At 69.0% G+C, this 21,415-nt stretch overlaps 1 protein-coding gene across 1 annotated transcript in view; it reads left to right on the forward strand.

Moving 5' to 3' along the window:
• PIEZO1 (piezo type mechanosensitive ion channel component 1) overlaps positions 1–21,415 on the forward strand; it is a 27,584-nt gene continuing 6,169 nt past the window's right edge. Inside the window, exons 1-34 of the mRNA XM_032389796.1 lie at positions 1–167; positions 4,665–4,787; positions 5,609–5,651; positions 5,756–5,894; positions 8,047–8,215; positions 8,364–8,577; positions 8,685–8,856; positions 8,946–9,059; positions 9,142–9,235; positions 9,911–10,011; positions 10,481–10,741; positions 11,152–11,260; positions 11,352–11,530; positions 11,615–11,763; positions 11,849–12,031; positions 12,382–12,494; positions 12,580–12,734; positions 12,885–13,061; positions 13,388–13,513; positions 13,588–13,788; positions 14,229–14,433; positions 16,870–16,974; positions 17,495–17,648; positions 17,853–18,096; positions 18,303–18,399; positions 18,487–18,658; positions 18,993–19,082; positions 19,175–19,269; positions 19,547–19,615; positions 20,130–20,230; positions 20,746–20,842; positions 20,914–20,973; positions 21,055–21,227; positions 21,309–21,415. Coding sequence (XP_032245687.1) covers positions 44–167; positions 4,665–4,787; positions 5,609–5,651; positions 5,756–5,894; positions 8,047–8,215; positions 8,364–8,577; positions 8,685–8,856; positions 8,946–9,059; positions 9,142–9,235; positions 9,911–10,011; positions 10,481–10,741; positions 11,152–11,260; positions 11,352–11,530; positions 11,615–11,763; positions 11,849–12,031; positions 12,382–12,494; positions 12,580–12,734; positions 12,885–13,061; positions 13,388–13,513; positions 13,588–13,788; positions 14,229–14,433; positions 16,870–16,974; positions 17,495–17,648; positions 17,853–18,096; positions 18,303–18,399; positions 18,487–18,658; positions 18,993–19,082; positions 19,175–19,269; positions 19,547–19,615; positions 20,130–20,230; positions 20,746–20,842; positions 20,914–20,973; positions 21,055–21,227; positions 21,309–21,415 — 4,715 coding nt within the window. The 5' untranslated portion in view covers positions 1–43. The remainder of the gene's footprint in view (positions 168–4,664; positions 4,788–5,608; positions 5,652–5,755; positions 5,895–8,046; positions 8,216–8,363; positions 8,578–8,684; positions 8,857–8,945; positions 9,060–9,141; positions 9,236–9,910; positions 10,012–10,480; positions 10,742–11,151; positions 11,261–11,351; positions 11,531–11,614; positions 11,764–11,848; positions 12,032–12,381; positions 12,495–12,579; positions 12,735–12,884; positions 13,062–13,387; positions 13,514–13,587; positions 13,789–14,228; positions 14,434–16,869; positions 16,975–17,494; positions 17,649–17,852; positions 18,097–18,302; positions 18,400–18,486; positions 18,659–18,992; positions 19,083–19,174; positions 19,270–19,546; positions 19,616–20,129; positions 20,231–20,745; positions 20,843–20,913; positions 20,974–21,054; positions 21,228–21,308) is intronic.

The following is a 21,415-nucleotide window of genomic DNA, read 5'->3' on the forward strand; positions in this document are numbered from 1 at the left end:
TGATGTCCGGGGCACAAGGCGCCCCCGGCCCCCCCGTGTGGCCATGCTAACTGCCCTCTCCTCGCCTGCAGCCTGCCTGTCCCGCTTCAACGCCCTCTCTCTGGTCTACCTGCTGTTCCTGCTGCTGCTGCCCTGGTTCCCGGGTCCCTGTCGGCACGGCATCCCAGGTAAGGGCTTGGGCACTCGGGGCCTCGGAGCTCTTTGTCCACGTGGACCGGCCCAGCACGTGGGGCGTGTGTGCACTCCGCAGAAGCCCTGGGCAGTTTAGTGGCCAGGGTGAAGGACGAGTGGCCTCAAGTTTCATGTTTCCCTTGCTGACCCTGGGATAGTTTCAGCGTCTCGTTTCTGACTGTGTGTTATAGGGGCTTGCTGAAGGTAGTGGGGGTCATCGGATGGCTCCCCCTTGTCCCTGGGGCTTCCCGGGCACCGTGGGGCAGCCCGTCTCCCTGCGGGCTCCCTCTCCCGTTCCCCACCCCTCTGCCTGGCGAGGCTCCGGCCAACCCCTTATTTCGGCCGCCACATCGCCGCCCCCCGACCCCCACACCCTAAAGTCAGGCTCCTTCCGTGTTTGCTTGAGCTCCGTGGGGTTTCAATTTATCTGCAAGCACCTTGTCGTTCGGGTCGCTGGGCACGCCGCGTGTCCGTCTGGGTCCTGAGCTCCTGGTGGGTGGGTGCTCTCTGAGTCTTCTGTGTGGCCAGACGAACAGATGTGGGGAAGCCCGTGGGGGCTGCACCCCCAGGAGGGTCTGAATGTGGGCCCGTGGCATGGAGCCATCCAAGAGGGGCTGGGAGCAGGGAGGCCGTCTCAGGAGTCCCGGGCAGGAGGGGGCAGGGCTGTGCCCTGCTCTGTGCCCCGTGGTGCAGGCATGCGCCCTGTGAACAGGTGCAGACCCGCGGCCAGGTGATACGGGGTCGGGTGGGGTCCAGACTTGCTGAAAGGACCCTTCACCCTGGGCTCCTGCCACCTGCTCGCTATGTGCTTCAGGGTCCATTTCCCCCCAGCTTTTTGGGGAGGGTAATGCTTGTCCCCAAAGGTTGCTCTGCCCTCCATAGGTGGGAAGGCCCCCTCGGTGTTGGAGGGGGAAGAGAGGTACCCAGGCTTAAACAGGGGTCCCTGAGAGAAGCCGGCTGTCCGCAGTGCCTGGCAGAGGTGAGTGAGAAAGGAGCCCAGCAGGGCCGAGGACGAGGTTGGTCAGGACAGCTGAGGCCCCGCTGAGGGACACAGGCCCGTAGACACGGCCTTCAGGAGAAGTCGGCTGCTCGGGGCCTTGGGGGCATCGGGGCCTCCCGTCGCTCCTGCAGCATCCCCTCTGCGCTCGGGCTGGAGGTCGGAAGACCGGCCAGGCCTCCTGGGCCAGGCTCACAGCTTCTGGAGGCTCCGGGGGAGCATCCGTTTCCTCGTCCTTCCGGGCTTCTCCAGGCACCCACGGCCCCTCCCTCCACCATCCTGGCTGGCAACGGCCAGTCAACTGTCCCCTCGTCCCTCTGGCTCTGGCCCCCCAGTCATGTCCACGCTCAGGGCCCCACGGTGACCCTCGTCCCTCTGGCTCTGGCCCCCCGGCCATGTCCACGGTCAGGGCCCCGCGGTGACCCTCGTCCCTCTGGCTCTGGCCCCCCCGGTCATGTCCATGGTCAGGGCCCCGCGGTGACCCTCGTCCCTCTGGCTCTGGCCCCCAGGCCATGTCCACGCTCAGGGCCCCGCGGTGACCCTCGTCCCTCTGGCTCTGGCCCCCATCAGGCTCCCTCCTCGCTGGGGTGCTCGTCTTGCAGGTGGAATCTGGGAGCACAGGGCCGTGAAGGCTCTGGGGGGGCAGCACAGGGGCAGGGCTGAGAGCCACTGGGCCCCAGGCCAGCCCCTCACCCAGGCCAGCTCGCCGCAGCTTTCCAGGATTCCCAGCTCAGGCGGCAGGCCTACCCTCTCCCTTCCCCTCCCTCGGTGCGCTCTGTTCCCAGCCCCTGTGGGCAGGGGGAGGTGGGCCCTAGCCACAGCGGGAGGGGCCGGGTGGGGAGGAGTTAGGGAGCCCTAGGAAGACTTCCCTGCCTGACCTCTGTCTGTCCACCCTCAGAGGCCCTTCAGGAACAGGGAGGCTGCCTGGTTTTTCCGGGTGGGAGAGGGGAGAATGAGAGGCCTGCCCGTGCCCGGGAGCCTGGCCTCGAGTGTAGGATGTGTGGAGGCCGGGCCTCGGCGCCGGCATCTGGTGGGAGGTCTGACGGGTGCTGACCCCTGGCCCCGTCCCCACGGGGGCGTCCGCTGGGAATGCAGCTGCCTGTGCCCAAGGAGGCTTTGGTCACCTCGGGGTGGCTCCAGCTCTGTCCTCTGCCCCTGTGCCCGGAGTGAGCGCTCGGTGGGGGCAGGGCTGCAGCAGAAGCTGCAAGCAGGGGTCAGTGCCGGCCGTCCCCTTAACACTTAGGGCCTCAAGACCCCGTCCCTGCCTTAGAACCCCACCCAGGCTTCCTGGCCCCCCAGGGGCTGCTTGCTGTGGCGCTCCCTGGGGGCCCGGCGGGGGGGCCGTCTGGTCTGCTCTGTCAGCAGGTGGGCCCCGTGAGGGTCCTGGTGTGTGTTGGAGGCTGGGGTGTGGGTCTCCCCCGCCCCCCGAGCCGGCTTGCTGCGACTGCGGGCCCCCCTTCCCAGCGTCTCAGAGCACTTCCCGCTGAGGCCCCCATGCGCCCCCAGGAGCCAGGCTCCTATCGGGGTGAGGTCTGCAGACAGCTGGCCAGAGCAAGGCCTGTGGGGCGGCGTTCGCCGGGTGGGCGGACGCGGAGGGGGCAGCGTAGGAAGGATGGCGGTCTGTGAGCTGTGGCTGGGAACAGGGGTCCCCGCGGAGGGCACCGTAGGGCAGTTTTGTGGGGTTCCAACCCAGGATTTCTGCTCCGGGTCAGATCCTCCGTACTGACGCACCCCGGGAGGATGCCCCACTTCCTCTGCTCCTGGGGTCCACAGCCTGCCATCCCCACTTCCTGCTCCCTTGCTCCCCTGAGCCCCATCCCTGCTCCTGCTGGAGGAGTGGTTTCTGTGCACCTCCCGCCATGGCGCCCACAAGTGGGGAGCGGGCAGCCGGCACCCCCATCAGACCTCCCACTCCACAGGGACGTTTCCAGCAGTGTAGTGAGAGCCCGTCCCTCCTGGGCGGATGCAGAGCCCCTCACCTGCCTGACCCCCACACCCCTGCCCTCTGGCCTCCCTCCCTGCTGTCCCGCTGCTCCCGAGTGGCTCTCCAGGGGGCCAGCCAGCCTCCCCGAGACCGCACCGAAGCTCAGGTGGGCAGTGTGGGACGGCACCCAGTGTCGTAGTGGGGTCAGCAGGCCGGGTCCGGCTGGCCTCCTGCCCCTGCTGCTCGGGCACAGATTCCGACCCCCCGCCACCTCTCCCGCGTCGCGCTCACCCAGCCCCCTCCTGGCAGGGAGCTGAAGCCACGCGGCCAGTGCTCTGGCCCCTTCAGCTTGGCGCGGCTCGTGGTCCAGGACGCTGGCTGGCCACCCAAGACGGGAGCTGGTGACGAGGAGGGGAGGGCGGGGGGAGAAGTGGTGACGTCTGACACTCTGTCACGTGGTGTCGATAGAAGCCAGTGGGGCATCTGCTGAGGGGCCCGGCAGGCTGGCACTTGAGGCCTCGGCCCCGGTAGTCTGCGAGGCCGACCCCGGGTGTCCGTGCTCCGGAGCAGGGGTGCGTCCGCGCCCGCTGTGCTCCCGCCCATTGGCGCTTCCCGGGTCTGCAGGAGCGGGCTGCACAGCTGAGCAGGCAGGGGCGGTCAGCCTGGCCGGGGAGCCTCCGGGAGCCCTGCCCCGCTCCCCGCAGGTAGCCCGCTCCTCCTCCTGCTGGGAGGCCCTCGGCCCCTCCCGGCTCTTGGCCTGGTGCTGCGAGCAGAGTTGGCCCAGCCAGGGCCGAGGGCCAGACGTTCCGTTCGTTTTCCGTCTGTCCTTCCCAGTGTTCCACCGGCCCCACCCTGCTCTCCCCTTCACTCACCCCTGCCCCGAGGGTCGGAGGCTGGGAGGGACCTAGAAATGAGTGTCGGTGAGGACGTCCGAGGCCTGACTGGGCTGCCCCTGGGAGTCCCATGCCTTCTGTGAGCCCCGCTTCTTTCTGCAAAGTCAGGTGGGGCGGGGGGTGAAGGAGGGCCAGCACTCCAGGGGTCTCACCTGCTGGGCACCCCTGGGCGAGGGGCACACACGGAGCCGGGACCCTGAGCCTGCCAGCCTCGGGCCGGAGCAAGTGCGACACCTCTGTCCCCGAGCCCCGGCGAGTGAGCCAGCAGCACAGCGAGGATCTGGGGCTCCTGCTGGAAGGCGCTTGAGGAGGAAGCCGGGGTTCGGAGCTCAGAGTGTGGGAGTCAGAATCTCAGCTCCTTGCACGGAGCCCGAGCTGCCCACCACACAGAGCAGGGGTGGCACCAGGGCTCCGTGGGTCTCCCCCGAGTGCAGGCTGCGTGCGCAGACCTCTCCCTGCAGCCACGGCCTCCCTGCCCGGCGCTGAGCCCCACATCCCACCAGCTGCAAGGCACACAGGGCCCTTGTCTGGGACCGCCCCTGCCTGTGCTTGGGGTCCCCCGGGCCCAGCCCTGAAACTCGGTTTCTCCCCCACAGGTGGGACTGCTGGGATTTGGGTCCCCAGGGATGTTGAAACAAGGGCCCCATGCCACCCTCACCCCTGCCCGCTCTACCCACAGGCCACACTGGTCGCCTCCTCCAGGCCCTGCTGGTTTTCAGCCTCCTCTTCCTGGCAGCCCACCTGGCCTTCCAGATATGCCTGCACACCGTGCCCCGCCTGGACCAGCTCCTGGGGCCCAGCTGTGAGTTTCCATGGGTCTGGGAGAGCTAGTGGCCTTCCTGAGCTAGCCTGGGGACCCGGAGCGGGGACAGCAGCCCTGGGAAGGCCGCCTGCCCCACCCGGGCTGTGCCTCCTACGGGCCCTGAGTGCCCAGCCCCAGTTCACATGGCCCAGGTTAGTGCCAGTGTCAGCTGCTCCCGGGGGCTGGGCCGGGGCGGCCCAGGGCTCATGCCACACCCCGGAATCCAGCAGCATCTGCCTCTGGCGCGGAGAGACTGGGGTACCAGTGGCCTTCCGTGCCCTGCCTGGCCTACCGCCCGGTGCCCTTCATCCTGTGGACACTGTCTGCAGCGGGCACCCACCCTCCCAGCTCCGGACAGGATCGACATCGGCCCGCCAGGTCCAGATGTGGGCGCCCTGGACGCCCAGCCCCCACACAGCCTAGGTCCTGCCTGGCATCGCTCCCCCGCCCTGCCCGGGCTCCTGCTTCCGTTCCGTGTTGATGTTGCCCATCCTGCAGTTTAGAAACTGAGCCACGGGGAGAAGCCAGGCGCCTCGTGGTGCCCTGGCCCCGGTGTCTCTGACACGGGCCTCCCCGTTCCGGCCCCCACGGGTCGGGGCCGGGAGTCCCCGTTGTGCCAGACAGAACGTACGGGCCTTCGATCCACTTGGCTCTCCCCGGCTGGGCCTTCGTTTCCCTACGAGTAAAGGCAGCCTTCTGCGAGCATCCCTGACACCAGCCACGTTCTGCGACCACGGGGCTCCCACGGGCCTCCTGGCGGCAAGGAGTAGGGGTGCTTGGTGCTCGCTGCCTGACCCCATCCCCTGCACCTCTCTCCGCAGGCAGCCCCTGGGAGATCCTCTCCCGGCACGTGGGGATCACGAGGTAAGCACGCTCCCTGCCTCCCCTGGGGTCCCTCCAGCCTCTGCCTTCCCTGCCTGGCGCCTGCCCTCCCCAAACCACCAGTGGGCTCTCCTTGCCCTTCACAGGCTGGACCTGAAGGACATCCCCAATGCCATCCGGCTGGTGGCCCCCGACCTCGGTGTCCTGGTGGTCTCCTCTGTGTGCCTCGGCCTGTGTAGGCGCCTCGCCCGGGACGCCCAGCCGAGCCAGCGCGCCCAGGAGCTGGTGAGGGCTGTAGGAAGGCAGGGTGCACGTATGCTGGAGGAGGGGTGTTCCCGAGCTCTGCCCATCTGAGGACGATTTCACTTCCTCTTTTACACAAATGTGGACTTTTAAGTTTTAAGAGTCAGTATGTGCTCGTTGTGAAGAGATGAGGCATCAGAGGTGGGGGAGGCTGTGTGCCCCCTCCCTGGGATGCGGGGCCCCGAGCAGTACCGCCCATGTGCCTTTCAGACCTGGTCCTAGCAGGGCTCCATCTCGGGGGGACTTGTGGGGGCTCCAGGCCATGTCTGTGCCTTCAGAAACCTCCCAGGCCACAGGGCAGTAGGGAATCAGCCCTGCAGGGAGTGACCTGCTGGCTGTCAGGGAGCCCCCTCCAGGCTGGGGGCCACTCAGGCTACCCCTGACCCCGCCTGCTGTCCCCCCTGTCCCTGTCACTAGCCCACCCGACAAGGCTGGCACCCCGCTTTCAGAGGGGAGACGGGAGCCTAGAGCTCAGGTTGCTGTTCCAGGCCCTTGGGGGGCTTGGGACCACCCTGCTGCCGGCCCTCGGGGCACCGTCCCCCGGGCGGGCGTGTGGGCCCCTGGGGGGGCCAGGGCTGCCTCTGGGTTCCTTGGTAGCGGGGGCAGGCCCCCTGGAACAGGGGTGCCGCGCGGGGGCGGGGCGCGGGGGGGAGCCCGGGGGGGGGGGGGGGGGGGGGGCAGCACTTCTCCCGGCCCATCCCACTCACAGTCCAGGGCTGCCTAGAACCGGGTCTGCCCCGCGACTGGGATGGGTCACCCCGTCTCCATGTCCTCAGTGGCTGAGAGCCTGCACCGACCCGGGGCGGCTGGTGTAGACGGCCTCGGAGTGAGGTGGGGGGGCCCCTCACGGGTGCGAGTTTCCAAGCCCAGGCCTATGTGCACATACACACGATGCCATCCACGGGACGGTGTGCACACGCAGTCATGCACACGCGTCCTGACTCACGTCACACGCAGGGACATGCATGCTCTCAGGGGGTCCGGCGGGCCACAGGGGGGATGGGGAGGGAAGGAGAGAGGAGGCTCCCGCCAAGGCCCCTGTGGCGGCCCCAGGGCCCTGCTGAGCCAGGGCTGGAGCCGGGACTGGCCGGCTGGACGCTGCAGGCGGCCGAGCACCTGTCTGCCCGCCCCGGCAGCTGCCTCTGCTCTTCCCGCAGACGGGGACTTTCCATAGGCGCTCGGACCTGCTCCCAGGGCTGCGGCCAGCGGTGGGCGGGGGTGAGCTCAGGCCTGGCTCCTGCCCCTTCCCCTCCCTCCGGGCTCTGCTCAAGGGCTCCTCCCCGTGGCCTCCCCACCCCCAGGCTCTGGGAGGGCAGGACGGAGGGGAAACGGAGAGGTCAGGTGACTTGCACGAGGCTGCTCAGCTCGGGGCGGGAGCTGGGGCGGGAGCTGGGGCGGGAGCTGGGACGGGAGCAGGTCGCCTGGTTCCTGTGTGCTTAGCCTGGACGCTGAGTGCCACCCTCTGGGAACGCGCCCATTTCGCAGGTGGGAACGTGGTGGGGGAAGGGGGCTGGACGCCGAGGAAACAGCTTCATTCTGGGAAACCTTGAAGGAGGGCCAGGGAGGGAGGCCCTGACCGCTGTGAGGCCTGCAGGCCCCGCCCCTTACTGTCCAGGTCCCCTACAGGCGGCAGAAAGGCAGGGTCACTCTGGGTGGACTCGGGGTCTCCTGTGCACCCCTCTTCCTCTACGTAAGAGGAAAGCGCTGCTTCAGCCCTGGGACCGAGGGGCAGGGGCCGGACGTGCTCACCAAACTGGCGTGCGGGGACACCGTGTGCGCACCGCTACCTTTTTCCTAAAAATCCCCACTCGGGGCCTCTCAGGAGCCAGGGGTTTCGAGGATGCGTGCCGGAATCTGTGGGGGCTGCCCGGCCTTTGGGGGCCCCCAGTCTAGAGAAGAGATAAAAAAGAGGCACTTGTAGGGCTCTGGAACGGTCTGAGGCCGGCTGCAGGGGTCGGTTGTCACGCGTACCAGGCCTGGTGGCAGCGTGTCTAGGAATTGAGCCAGGCGGTCTCTGGGAAGGCCTGGTGGGCAGACCTCTGGGTCCACGCTCGGCCAGCAGCCCGTCCCCTCCCTCCCCGAGTGGCCCGAGTGCCATGCCCCTGACCTCTGCCCCTCCTTATGACCTTGGCAGGACGATGATGACAGGGAAGTGGGCCCCGGCTCCCCAGTGGGGTCTCAGGGAGCCCCTGTGCTGGCCCCCACGCGGAGGTCGCGGCTGGCCACCCGGTTCCAGATCACAGCGCACTGGCTGCTGGTGGCCGCGGGGCGGACCCTGGCCATCGTGCTGCTCGCACTGGCAGGTACCCACTGGGCGAGGAGCAGGGACCCCAGCACCGACTGCCACGTTGGGAGGGTCTCAGCAGCCCGCCGAGCTCCCCACTGGCCACTGAGACCGTGGTCTCGTGGCCCGGCCAGGCGTGACCCCGCTGCCTCTGCCCCGTCCTGCAGGCATCGCCCACCCCTCCGCCTTCTCCAGCGTCTACTTCCTGATCTTCCTGGCCACCTGCACGTGGTGGGCATGCCACTTTCCCATCAGCCCCCTGGGCTTCAGCACACTCTGCGTCATGGTGGGCTGCTTCGGCGCCGGCCATCTCATCTGCATCTACTGCTACCAGACCCCCTTCGCCCAGGCCATGCTCCCACCGTCCGGCATCTGGGCCAGGTGAGGCTCATCTGCACAGGCCCTGTCCCTCCCCCTCGCCGGGCCCTGGCTGCCTGGTCCCCGGCTCATCCTCGACCAGCGGTCAGTGGCTCGCCTTCTCTGGGCAGGGTGTTCGGTCTCAAGGCCTTGGTGGCCCAGAGCAACTGCTCCCACCCCAACGTGCTGGTCCTCGATACGAGCCACGACTGGCCCGTCTATGTGAGCCCCGGAGTCCTGCTGCTTCTCTACTACACCGTGACCTCACTCCTCAAGCTCCGCACACACCAGCCCTTGGACCAGGTGAGGCCCGGGCCAGTGGCCTCTGATGGCCTCCTACCCCTGCGCACCTCGTTGGGGGTGGGCGCTGAGCTCCGCCCTGGTCTCTGCAGAGGAAGGAGGCGTCCGGGAGCGACGAGGAGCAGGAGGTGGAGCTGACCCAGGTGGACCAGTGGCCCCAGGGCCAGGCCAGGGCTGCAGCCACCAAGGAGGAGGGGGCTGCCCAGGTGAGGAGCGGGGGCTGAGCTGTGGCGCTGGAGCCTGCCCGCCCGAGGGCTTGGCTCACGGGGTCTCTGCTCGTCTCCGCAGTGCATGCTGCCCACAACCACGGGGTCTGACTGGGAGACCGACAGCTGCACCGTGCATGACCTGACTGGCCACAGCCCCATCCAGCAGCGCCCCGGTGAGTGCCCTATGCCCCCGGCTGCCCCGGGTCACCGCCTTCTGCAGGTGCACTGGTGCTGCCCCCTGGTGGCCGGGGTGCCCTTGCTCTGCGGACCTCTCTAGCTGTGCCGTCTGGGGCCCACCCAGGGCCGGGACATGGGGTCAGGCCGCCCACCTGAGACCTTGCTGGAGGCTCCAGCTCTCCCACCCCCTCCCCACCTACCTTCCAGTTCCTAGAGGACTGGACTGCTAGCTCTCGGGCTGGCCCAGGGCCCCCGGCTGCCGGCTGTCTCCGGGGAGGGCTGTGCGTCCACAGCGGCCCCAGGGGGAAGGTGGGGTATTTCCCTGGGCACTTCTCCATTTCCCCTGAGGCTTGATCTCCATTTTGCATGAAGCTGGAGGTGGAGTCGTTGGCGCCCTGGGGACTTGCCGTGCACAGAGCTGGAAGGGGGTCGGGTCCATCTTGTCCAACCTGTCCCTTCACGGTCTTGGAAACCAAGCTGGTGAATGGGACCAGGACCGCTGGGAGCAGCGTCAGATGGGAGCCGGGCCCTTTGCTGGCATGTTCTGCTCCTAGTGCTCCTTCCTCCCCACTGCCTGAGTTTGGTGTGGGCGAGAGCCTCCCTCTGTTGATGCTCGAGCTTCCCCAGCTAGGGTCCGGCTCCCCGGTGACCTCTGTCCCCTCCCCGCTCAGTGCGCCCCGGGCTGGCTGAGCCTCGAGAGCCATCTCCACTACACAGTCTGGGTCACCTCATCATGGACCAGAGCTACGTGTGCGCTCTCACTGCCATGATGGTAAGGGGCAGCGGCCTGGGCGGCCCTCCAGGGGGGCCCTTCATGCTGCTTCCCTCGGGACGTTCTGGGAGGCGGATGGTGGCCCATATCTCGCAGAGCCTGGTGCCTTGTGGCCAGAGACGGGGCTGTGTCCTGCTGGGCCACAAGCTGCACGGCAAGTGTGTGCATGTGCACACGTGTGTGCACACGTGTGTGCGCTTGTGTACGTGGAGCGGGTGGGTGCCCACGTGAGCATGCGTCCTGTGCCACCGGGCTCGTCTGAGGAGGTGTGTTGGCCTCCCTGTCCCCTGGCAGGGCGGGGGGAGCAGGGCCCAGAGAAGAGGGCCGGGGGAGCAGGGCCGGGGGGCAGGGCCGGGGGGAGGAGGAGCAGGGTGGTGGGCGGGGAGCAGGGCTGGGGGCAGGGGGAGCAGGGCCGAGGGGTGGGGCCGGGTGCGCCCTGCAGCCCTGCCCACCAGCCCTGGCTGCCCAGGTGTGGAGCATCACCTACCACAGCTGGCTGACCTTCGTGCTGCTGCTCTGGGCCTGCCTCATCTGGACCGTGCGCAGCCGCCACCAGATGGCCATGCTCTGCTCGCCCTTCATCCTGCTCTACGGGCTGGCGCTGTGCGGCCTGCGCTACGTGTGGGCCATGGACCTGCGTCCCGAGCTGCCCACCACCCTGGGCCCCGTGAGCTTGCGTCAGCTGGGGCTGGAGCACACCCGCTACCCTTGCCTGGACCTTGGCGCCATGGTGAGTGACCCCCGTGTCCCCCCTCATGTGGCGAGTGTCTAGGGCGCCTGGGAGCTTCCACGACGGTGCCGTCTGCTCGCTGTCCGGCTCCCCCGTGGACATGGGACCTCTGGGAGGGCAGGGCCGTGTCCGGCTGTCCCCGTGGGGTCCCCTGTAGCCCGTCTGGAGCAGCGGCTGCGTCGATGTTTGTTGAGTGAATGAGTGATGACCTTGTGTCCTCGGGGGCGTGTCCCTGCGTCCCTGACGTGATTTCCACGGTGTCCCCGTGTGAGGCTGCTGTGTGCAGAGCGCCACGGACCTGGACGTCTGTGCCCCCGCCCGGCAGGTGCGGGAGGGTGCGTCTGGGCCCGCAGGGGGGCTGGCGCCGGGCCCTGGCTTCGGGGGGGTGACGCTGCCCCCGCTCGTCCCAGTTGCTGTACACACTGACCTTCTGGCTCCTGCTGCGACGGTTCATCAAGGAGAAGCTGCTGAAGGCGAAGGCCCCCGCCGCGCTGACGGAGGTCACCGTGGGCGACAGAGGTGAGGCCCGGGGCAGCGGGGGGGGGGGGCAGTCCCCGCCCACCGCCCGGCCCAAAGCCATGCCCGCACCGGCCCCTGCCTTGACCCCCAGAGCCGCCGCGGGCGCGGACGCTGCTGCAGAGCCTGGGGGAGCTGGTCGGCGGCCTGTACGCCAAGTACTGGATCTACGTGTGCGCCGGCATGTTCGTCGTGGTCAGCTTCGCCGGCCGCCTGGTCGTCTACAAGATCGTCTACATGCTGCTCTTCCTGCTGTGCCTCACCCTCTTCCAGGTACCCGGGCGGCGGCGGCGGCGGGGGACACGGGGGACACGGGCAGCCCCCGCCGCCCCTCACCGCCGCGCCCGCGCCCGCCAGGTCTACTACAGCCTGTGGAGGAAGCTGCTCAAGCTGTTCTGGTGGCTGGTGGTGGCCTACACCATGCTGGTGCTCGTCGCCGTCTACACCTTCCAGTTCCAGGACTTCCCCACGTACTGGCGCAACCTGACGGGCCTCACGGATGAGCAGTGAGTGGGGCCAGGGGGATGTGGGGGCCTTCCCGCGCCCCCCGAGCCGCCGGCTGCGGGTCTGACGGCTCCCCCCCCCCCCCAGGCTGGGGGACCTGGGTCTGGAGCAGTTCAGCGTCTCGGAGCTCTTCTCCAGCATCCTCGTCCCCGGCTTCTTCCTGCTTGCCTGCATCCTGCAGCTGCACTACTTCCACCAGCCCTTCATGCAGCTCACCGACCTGGAGCACGTGCCCCCGCCCGGTGCCCGCCTCCCGCGCTGGGCCCACAGGTGCGTGGCCGGCCCCTCATGTCTGCGGCCCCCTGGGGTGCAGACCGCCGTCCAGGCCCATGGTGGGGCCGGGGGGCCCTGCAGCGTGCCGCCCCCTCCCCCCCCCCACTGGCACACACGAGGGAAGGGAAGGAGGCCGGCGGGTTTGCACAGGAGGGCCTGGAGCCCAGCCAAGGCTTCAGCTGCCCCCTTCAAACACCGCAGGCGGGCCTGGCGGGTCAGGGTGACAGAGCATCAGCGGGGGCTGTGGGCGGGGCTTTCTTCCGCAGCCCTGGGGAAGGCAGGGATGGGAGGGGCCGGTGGGGCCGACCCCAGAAGCTGGGGTAGGAAGTGACGCTCTGGGCCCCCAGGCAGGACGCGGTCAGTGGGACCCCACTGCTGCTGCAGGAGGAGGAGGAGGAGCCCGGGGAGGAGGGGCCGATGAGCGCGGCTGGCCCCTGCCTAGCCATGCAGGGCCCGGAAGGTGAGTCCCACGGGCAGCTGTGGGGTCCCTCTGCCCCGACCCCTGTGAGCCCCTCTTCCTCACGGCGCCTCCCCCTCGGCTGCAGCCAGCAAGTGGGGCCTGGTGGCCGAACGGCTGCTGGACCTGGCCTCCGGCTTCTCGGACGTCCTCACCCGCGTGCAGGTGTTGGTGCGGCGTCTGCTGGAGCTGCATGTCTTCAAGCTGGTGGCCCTGTACACCGTGTGGGTGGCCCTGAAGGAGGTGAGGGCGGGGCGGACACCGCGCCCCCGTTTGCAGCAGGGCCGCTTGGCACGCAGCTGCTGGCCTCCCGGGGGGGCACCCCGGGGCGGCAGGTCGCGGGGCCCCCGGGAGGTGCCGCTGCGCCCGCCCCAGCCTGCCCCCACCTCCCAGGTGTCGGTGCTGAACCTGCTGCTGGTGGTGCTCTGGGCCTTCGCCCTGCCCTACCCCCGCTTCCGGCCCATGGCCTCCTGCCTGTCCACCGTGTGGACCTGCATCATCATCGTGTGCAAGATGCTCTACCAGCTCAAGGTCGTCAACCCCCACGAGTACTCCAGCAACTGCACCGAGGTACGGCCAGGCGCCCGTACCTCAGGGCTCCACGGTGACGGCTCTTCAGCTCAGGGTGGTGGGGACAGAGGCGGGGGCCCTCCTCTCTGTTGCCCTGCCCCAGTCTGTGGCCGCCTCGTGCCCAGACATGCTGGCCTTTCCCCGTCAGGGTCGGTCAGAGGCTGACAGTCCACATGCATCCCTGGTGGGGGGTCGCTGGGGTCTGGCCTGGACCTGTCCGGAGCTGTGGCTGATGTAGGGGGGGCCGGGTAGGGCGGGCCGTCCTGGGGCCACAGTCTAGCTACCGGGGGGCGCGGGGAGCACGTGCTGATTCTCCATTTCCCCAGCCCCTCCTGAACAGCACCAACCTGCAGAAGGCGGAGATCAAGCAGTCCTTGCTGTACCGGGGGCCCGTCGACCCTGCCAACTGGTTTGGGGTGCGGAAGGGCTTCCCAAACCTAGGCTACGTCCAGGTGAGCAAGGGGCCGCAGGGTCGTGGGGCTGGGCGGGGGAGGGGGGTGGAGCGTGACCGCGCCCCCCTCCCCAGAACCACCTACAGGTCCTGCTGCTGCTGGTGTTCGAGGCCATCGTGTACCGGCGCCAGGAACACCACCGCCGGCAGCACCAGCTGGGCCCGCTGCCCGCCCAGGCCGTCTGCGCCGATGGCACCCGCCAGCGGCTGGACCAGGACCTGCTCAGCTGCCTCAAGTACTTTGTCAACTTCTTTTTCTACAAATTTGGCCTAGAGGTGAGGCCCAGCGTCAACCCTCACCCCTTCCCTGGGCAGGACGGGAGGGCCATGTCACCCTCTGTGTGGCCTTTGCTGGACATCAGCAGTGTGCAGGCCCTTGAGGGCCACCTGGGGGGGCGGGGCGCACAGGGGAAGGACCTCCGAGGGGCTGGACCTCCCGGGCTCAGTCGGCCTGCCCTCGCAGAGTAAGGGCTGTGGGGGTCTGGGACCCCGGCCGGAGACCGGGTCACAGGTCCACTGTGCTTGGAAGCCCCTGAGCCGTGGCTCCCCCTGCCGCCCCCACGGTGGAGGCGTGTCCGGCCTCTCCACGCTTCCACGAGGACGGTGTGGGCCGTGGTGAGCTGGGCTGCTGCCCCCACTGCTCGGAGCCCGCCCGACCTCCCAGTCTGCCCGGAAGCGGGCAGCTCACTGCGCGCCCCGTCCTCTGCCACCCCCAGATCTGCTTCCTGATGGCCGTGAACGTGATTGGGCAGCGCATGAACTTCATGGTCATCCTGCACGGCTGCTGGCTGGTGCTTATCCTCACCCGCCGGCGCCGTGCAGCCATCGCCCGCCTCTGGCCCAACTACTGCCTCTTCCTGGCGCTCTTCCTGCTCTATCAGTACCTGCTCTGCCTGGGCATCCCCCCCGCCCTGTGCATCGGTGAGCGGGCGGCGGCTGCGCGCCCCCGGGGGCCACACCAGAGTCTCCGAGGGCGGGCGCCTGGGCGGGGAGGGGGGGGGGCCGCACGCGGCCGGCCGTCCTGCACAACCCCCAGGTCTGGCCTCGTCCCCTGGGGTGCCCCTGGCGGCGCTCTGCCCCTGGCTCTCTCCGGGTGGTCTCTGGAGCGGGCCCGTGGGTTTGCCGCGGTGCGTGGCGGTACGGCGTCCTTGGCGTGGCCTGCACCTCCAGTGTCCCCAGCCCCCCAGCGGAGGGACCGCTGCTTCCTGCGCCATCGGCGAGCGCGGTGTCCGCGAGCAGGGCCTCCTGAGCGGGCCGCGGGCGGGACTCGTGGGGCCGGCGTTCTCGGCTGTTTCTGGCGCACTTGTCAGTCGGCCGGCGTGTGGAGAAGTGCCCGGCTTTCTCCCCGCTCTGCTGCTTTCCGAACGGCAGCCCCCCCCCCCCCCCCCCCCCCCCCCCCCCCCCGGCTCCTCGAGGCTGCCCCGCGGGCCTGTGGGCGCGTGAGGCCGTTGGCGAGTCACATGGGGGCGCTCGCACCCCGGCTCCCTGCCCCACGCGGCAACCGCTGGCCGGACCGTTTCCGGGTGTCTCAGAAACCGACCCCACGGCACGTGACCTTGAGGCCAGCTCTTCAGCCAGACACATTCCGGACTCCCTGTCCTTGCGTCTGTCCTTCACTCCTGTTTCGGGGGCTGTTTTGGACCTTGTTACGCAGAATTGCTGAAGTAGGACCTTCCCGGATGCCCTTCGCGCAGCTCCCCCGAGTCAGCCGGGGCGTGAACCACAGTGCGGTCCCCGCGCCACCTCCCGTCGTGCCGTCTCCTCGGTGCCGGCTCAGCTCCGTGATTTGCCTTTTAGGACCTTGGAGCTTTTGAGGAGCCTGGGCTGTGTCCCTCAGTTGGGGATAGTCTGGTGTCTGTTAGGCCAGGTGAAGTCACCCTTCTGGCGGGAACGCCGCAGCCGGGAAGCGTCCTGCTCCGCGGGGCTGGCGTGTCTCTGCTCGGGGGCCGCTCCCTGTCCCTCGGGGGCAGTGCCGACTGTGGGTCTCCCCTGAGCTCTGCGAACGTGCTGTTCCTCCCGGACGTCTCGGGCTGCTTCCAGCCTCCATCGGAGGGTCCTGTCCGTGGGGGCCATTTGCTGGGTTTTCTAGTGGTGACTTGCTGGTTCTACAGTTACTGGTCCTCTGTCCCCCGCTGACGTGTCCGCTTGCTCTTTCCTGTGGACACGGGGTGCTGCTGCTTTGTTGTTCACACGGTTGCTGTGTTGGCCCCAGGAGCCCTGGGCCGTCGCGGGCCCACCGCCTTCCGAGCATGCCCACACTGCGCCTGTAGACGCCCCTGCCTCAGCCTGCGCCCTCCGCCCAGCCGGGGAGTCCTCCCCGCCCCGTGGAGCGCCCCTTCCTGTCCCCGCAGGCTGAAATGGAGAAACGAGATCTGGGCCCAGGGTGTGCTTGCTGCTTCGGGTGCTTTTCTTCAGGCAAAACACTGTTTTCCAAAGCGGCGTGGGTGGGCTCTGCTCTTCCCCATTCCTAGGGGGTCTGCCACACACGGGTCGTCCAGGTGGACCCGCAGTCTGTGCCCCATCCTGGGTCCCCAGCATCCATGTACTTTCTGGAGTTAATAATGTGGTCAAGTTCATTCTCTGGCGGTTCCCTAAGGCCTCTCCAGCACCCTGAGCTTGGGGCCGTGTGGGCCCCTTGCAGCCTGCCCGCCCCCCGCTTGGGCAACCACAGGTGTCCGTCCCCAATGTCACGGAGCTAGAATTGTGCCCCAGGGCGCCTCGGGGCTGGCTTGTTTCACTCGGCGAATGTAGCTGGGGTGCGTCTGGGCGGCCATGGGCGTTGGTGTCTGGTGCTCTCCCCCGCTGAGGACTGTCTGTGCTGGACGGACGTAGCTCTGTCATCTCTGGCCCCTGGCAGGTGCAGGTTGTTGCTGGCATGGGGCTCTCTGCAGAGACACTGTCGGGGGCGTCCAGCCACAGGCTTCTGTGTGGGCATAGTTCTCGCTTCTCGGGGACTCGTGTGCAGAGCTGGTCGTTGACGTTCCTGCCAGGGATGGACGTGGGACCTGGCTTTTCTGCATCCTCACTGGTGTTTGTGGTGTCTGCATCCTCACTGGTATTTTGTCTTGGCTGGTAGGTGCATGACAAAGCCTCATTTGGGGCCCTCCATGCCGTGACCACCCCCAAAGCAGGCCTGCCCACCTGTGACTCCCCGGGCTGGCTCTTAGGTCCTTGCATGGGGCCTGGGCCAGTTGATGCCTGAAGAATGCGCTAGAATCTCTGGCCTGTGTGCTCTGAACAGGAGGTGGGGTGTTTCTGAGACCGTGTGAATGCACAAGTGGGTGCAAGAATGAGGCCTGTGAACCCGGAGGCTGTGGGCCTGCAGGTGGGGTCCTAACGCACACCCCGCACCCACAGACTACCCGTGGCGCTGGGGCCAGGCCATCCCCATGAACTCGGCACTCATCAAGTGGCTGTACCTGCCCGACTTCTTCAGAACCCCCAACTCCACCAACCTCATCAGTGAGTGCCTGTGGCCCGGCCCCCCACGCACCGCCTGCCAGCCTCATGGGAGGGCACTGAGGTTTTGCGTGGGGACGGACAGCCCTTGAGCGGAGGCCTGCCTCCACCAGCAAGGGGCACGGTGTCTGGGCCTCCCTGGCCGGCCAGCCCTGTGGGTCCCCAGAGGGGCCTTGCCCCATGACGGTGTCCAGTTCTCTGGGCATGTTTCCCGAGACAGGCCCACCTCCCGTGTGTACGCGCAGCCACACACACCTCCATCTGCTCGCAGGTGTGCGCACGGGGTGGACACCAGCAGGGCCCCTTGTGTGGACGCAGGTGTGCGTGCGGCTGTGGGGGGGGTGCCCCCGCGGCACGGGCAGACAGGTACCCACGGACAGGCACGTCCCCCGCTGTCCATGCTCACGTGTGGACATCCGTGGTTCCCACGGCGGGCCCCCGCAGACACACAGCGGTGCTTCCCCCCGGCCCGGGCTGCCGAGCGCTGCACTCGCGTGGCCAGCCGTCTCCCGTGTGCCCACAGGTGACTTCCTGTTGCTGCTGTGTGCCTCCCAGCAGTGGCAGGTGTTCTCCGCCGAGCGCACGGAGGAGTGGCAGCTCATGGCCGGCCTCAACACTGACCACCTGGAGCTGCAGCTGGGCGAGCCCAGCGCCGTGCCCAACTTCATCTACTGCAGGTGGGTCCTGGGCGCTGCAGAAGCGCTGGTCTGCGGGCTGGGCACACGAGCCCGGGGCGGGTGCTCCCAGCAGCACGCCTGCGCCCAGGAGGAGGGGCAGACGCTGACCTGGCCGCGGGGGCGCGTTCCGCCGGCGTCCCTGGTCCGGGGCGCCGGGAGGGGGCGGGGGCTGCCCGGTCCCTGCAGTGACGGCCTGTCTGACAGGTCCTACCTCGACATGCTGAAGGTGGCTGTCTTCCGCTACCTCTTCTGGCTGGTGCTGGTGGTGGTGTTTGTCACGGGGGCCACGCGCATCAGCATCTTCGGGCTGGGCTACCTGCTGGCCTGCTTCTACCTGCTGCTCTTCGGCACCAGCCTGTTGCAGAAGCACACGCGCACCCGCCTCGTGCTGTGGGACTGCCTCATCCTGTACAACGTCACCGTCATCATCTCCAAGAACATGCTCTCAGTGAGCCCGGCTCCGCCCCGGCCCCCGGCCCCGCCCACCCAGGCCCCGCCCCCGCGTGGTCTCCCCGGCCCTGGCCCCGCCCACCCAGGCCCCGCCCCCGCGTGGTCTCCCCGGCCCCGCCCATCCAGGCCCCGCCCCGCGCCCCGCCGGCCCCGGGCCCCGCCCCCCGCCCCTCCGGCCCCAGGCTGACCTTCTTCCTGCCCCAGCTCCTGTCCTGCGTGTTCGTGGAGCAGATGCAGAGCAGCTTCTGCTGGGTCATCCAGCTTTTCAGCCTCGTGTGCACCGTCAAAGGCTACTACGACCGTGAGTAGGCGGGGGGCGCGCTGTGGGCCGGGCCCAGGGACGCGCGCTGCTCCTGGGGCCCCTGCCCTGAGCCGGACCATCCCACAGCGAAGGAGATGCTGAGCAGGGACCGGGACTGCCTGCTGCCCGTGGAGGAGGCCGGCGTGCTCTGGGACAGCGTCTGCTTCCTGTTCCTGCTGCTGCAGCGCCGCGTCTTCCTCAGCCGCTACTTCCTGCACGTGCGCGCCGAGCTCCAGGCCACCGCCCTGCAGGCCTCCAGGTCAGCCCCGCCCGGGTGCCCAGGGCCCCGTGTCCCCGCTCCAGCGCCGCACGTCGCTCGCGACCTCCTCGGGCCGAGCGCCTCATCTCGGCCGGCTCTGCCGCTGCCGGGCCCGTCCGTTCCCGCCCGCGCGCTGCCGCAGGGGGCCCGGCTCCTGCCCGCTGACGCCTCTTCCGCTGCGTGTTGTCACTCTCCGTGAGCCTGGAGGCGGCGGGAGGGTCTCCTCCTCCTGATCCCAGCACGGGGCAAGGGGGCAGTCAGCTGGGGCCGAGCCCCCAGGTGCAGGAGCCGGGGAGCTGGAGCTCAGCGGCCCCGGGGTGACACCTCCCCACAGGGGCTTCGCTCTGTACAACGCCGCCAACCTCAAAAGCATCGACCTCCACCGCAAGGCCGAGGAGAAGTCCCTGGCCCAGCTGAAAAGGCAGTAGGTGGCATCCGGGGCGGGGACCCCGGGCCCTCCTCACCAGCTGTCGTCCTCAGCTCGGTGCTCAGGGCCACCCCACCCCCGCCCCCCAGGATGGAGCGAATCCGTGCCAAGCAGGAAAAGCACAGGCAGGGCCGGGCGGGCCACAGTCACTCCCAGGACCCCCCAGACCCCACCCAGGAGCCAGGTGAGTAGGCAGGGGGTGGAAGGGCTCCCGGGTCCTGGCGTGTCCGTGCCACGTGCTGTCCACAGGCCTTCCCGCCCATCTGTCCCGTGCCATGTGGTCCCCGTGTCCCTGCAGGCTCTGTGGCTAGCCCGCCACTGTCTGCGTGCACTTGTGGGCTGTCCGCTGCTCCCCGCAGCACAGCGAGGCCCCCCCGTCCGCACAGAGGTGGTCTCCGTCAGGGGGCTGCCCTCGCCCTCCCCGTGCCCCTCCCTGCTGGCTCACGTCCGCCCCTCCACAGGGCCTGGCAGTCCAGGGGGCTCCTCCCCACGGAGACAGTGGTGGCAGCCCTGGCTGGACCACGCCACAGGTACCACCCTAGCCTGGCCTGCCGCGGCCGCTGTGCCCGGGCCCCTCCTTTCTCAGCTGCTGTCTGCCTTCTGGGCGAGGGAGCTTGCTCTGTGCGCACCTCTGGCTGTGCCCCCGGCCTTTCCCTCAGACCTCACCCCAGCCTTGATTGAACCAGGTCCCCACGGCAGGCTCTGCGCTCTCCTCCCGTCGTTCGGACTCTCAGACGCACAAGTCTGGGTGTTCAGCGCTGATCCCCAGCCTGCCCTTGTGTTCCTCTCGTCCTGTCTGGTCTCGTGTCAGTACTCTGGCCTGTCCCCCATTCCGCCGACCCCAGCCCGCATGGGCTGTCCCTGAGGGTGGGGAGGGACACGCAGGCCTCTACCCATGGGTCACGGGATGCTGAGGGAACCCACACGCCTGTCTTGGGCCCACCCCAAACTGAAGAAACGAAGCTGAGAGGCTTGTGGGTGTGGGGGTGTGGAGGCCAGGCCCTCCCCTGGGGAGGACGGTCCTCAGCCCCGCCCTGCCCGCAGTCATCCACTCGGGGGACTACTTCCTGTTCGAGTCGGACAGTGAGGAGGAGGAGGAGGCCGTGCCCGAGGACCCCAGGCCATCGGCACAGAGTGCCTTCCAGGTGAGGCGGGAGGGTGCCCTGCCTTCCCCTGTCCACGGGCGCCTGTGCAGAGACACACGCTCTGGCCAGCCTGCCCAGATCCATTCAGACCCCCAGAGCCCACTGGTCAGGTGGGCAGGCAGGCTGTAGGAGGCGCAGGTCGTGGGCAGCTATGTGCCCCTGTCCACCGCCTCCTGAGGTCAGCACTCCGACCGTCCAGGCCTGAGTGGCCACCAGTGGCCTGGCCTTGGAGAAGGGTCACGCGTGTTTGCTAGAAAAAGGACGGGCCAGGAGCCTCTTGCCTGTCTCTGGGCCTGGAGTTCTCAGGGAGTGACAGCCGTGTGCGCGGGCGGGCGGTTTGCCCTGCCTTCCCGCCACAGTCCCACGGGACCCGGGTGCTGCCCCGAAGCAGGGAGCCAGCTGAAGGCCCCCAGGGGCAGCCTGATCCCAGCCTCGTCCTCGGGAGCTGGCAGGTGGGCTGACCGGGATGTGCCGTCCGGGGCGGTGGGGCGCTAACGCGAGGACCCGGTCCACAGATGGCCTACCACGCGTGGGTGACCAACGCGCAGACGGTGCTGAGGCAGCAGCGGGAGGACCAGGCGAGGCAGGAAGGGACGGAGCAGCTGCCCACAGGTGCGCTGGCCGCGTGCGGGGTGGGGGCGGGCGCGCGGGGCTGCAGGGGCTGATCAGCACCCCGTGCCCAGGAGGCGGCCCAGGCCAGGGGGCAGAGTCGGCGGACGGCCCGGACGAGGCAGTGGCAGCTGGTATGTGCGCCCCGGGGCCTGGGGGGCTGGGGGCCTCCTGGGGCAGCCTCTGCAGCGTCCTGCCCCCCGCCCGCCCCACAGGCCCCGGCCACGTGATGCAGCGCGTGCTGAGCACCGTGCAGTTTCTGTGGGTGCTGGGGCGGGCGCTGCTGGATGGGCTGACGGACTGGCTGCTCGCCTTCACACGGCACCACCGTGCCATGAGCGACGTGCTGCGTGCCGAGCGCTACCTGTGCAAGCAGGGGCTGAGTGGGGTGAGTGTGCATGCCCCGCCCCCCGCCGCCCACCCCGCCAGCGCCCCGGGGAACCGCGGCCTGAGCCCCCCCTCTGTGCAGGGCAGAGAGGCGCCCCGCAGCTGGGTGGAGCAGATGTACAGCAGCGAGGCCGAGGCCACACCTCCAGGCCCCTCGGGGGCCCAAGACGCACCGAGTACAGCTTTGAG

Source organism: Phoca vitulina, unplaced genomic scaffold (assembly GCF_004348235.1).
Source record: "Phoca vitulina isolate PV1807 unplaced genomic scaffold, GSC_HSeal_1.0 scaffold56, whole genome shotgun sequence".
Lineage (NCBI taxonomy): Eukaryota > Metazoa > Chordata > Mammalia > Carnivora > Phocidae > Phoca > Phoca vitulina.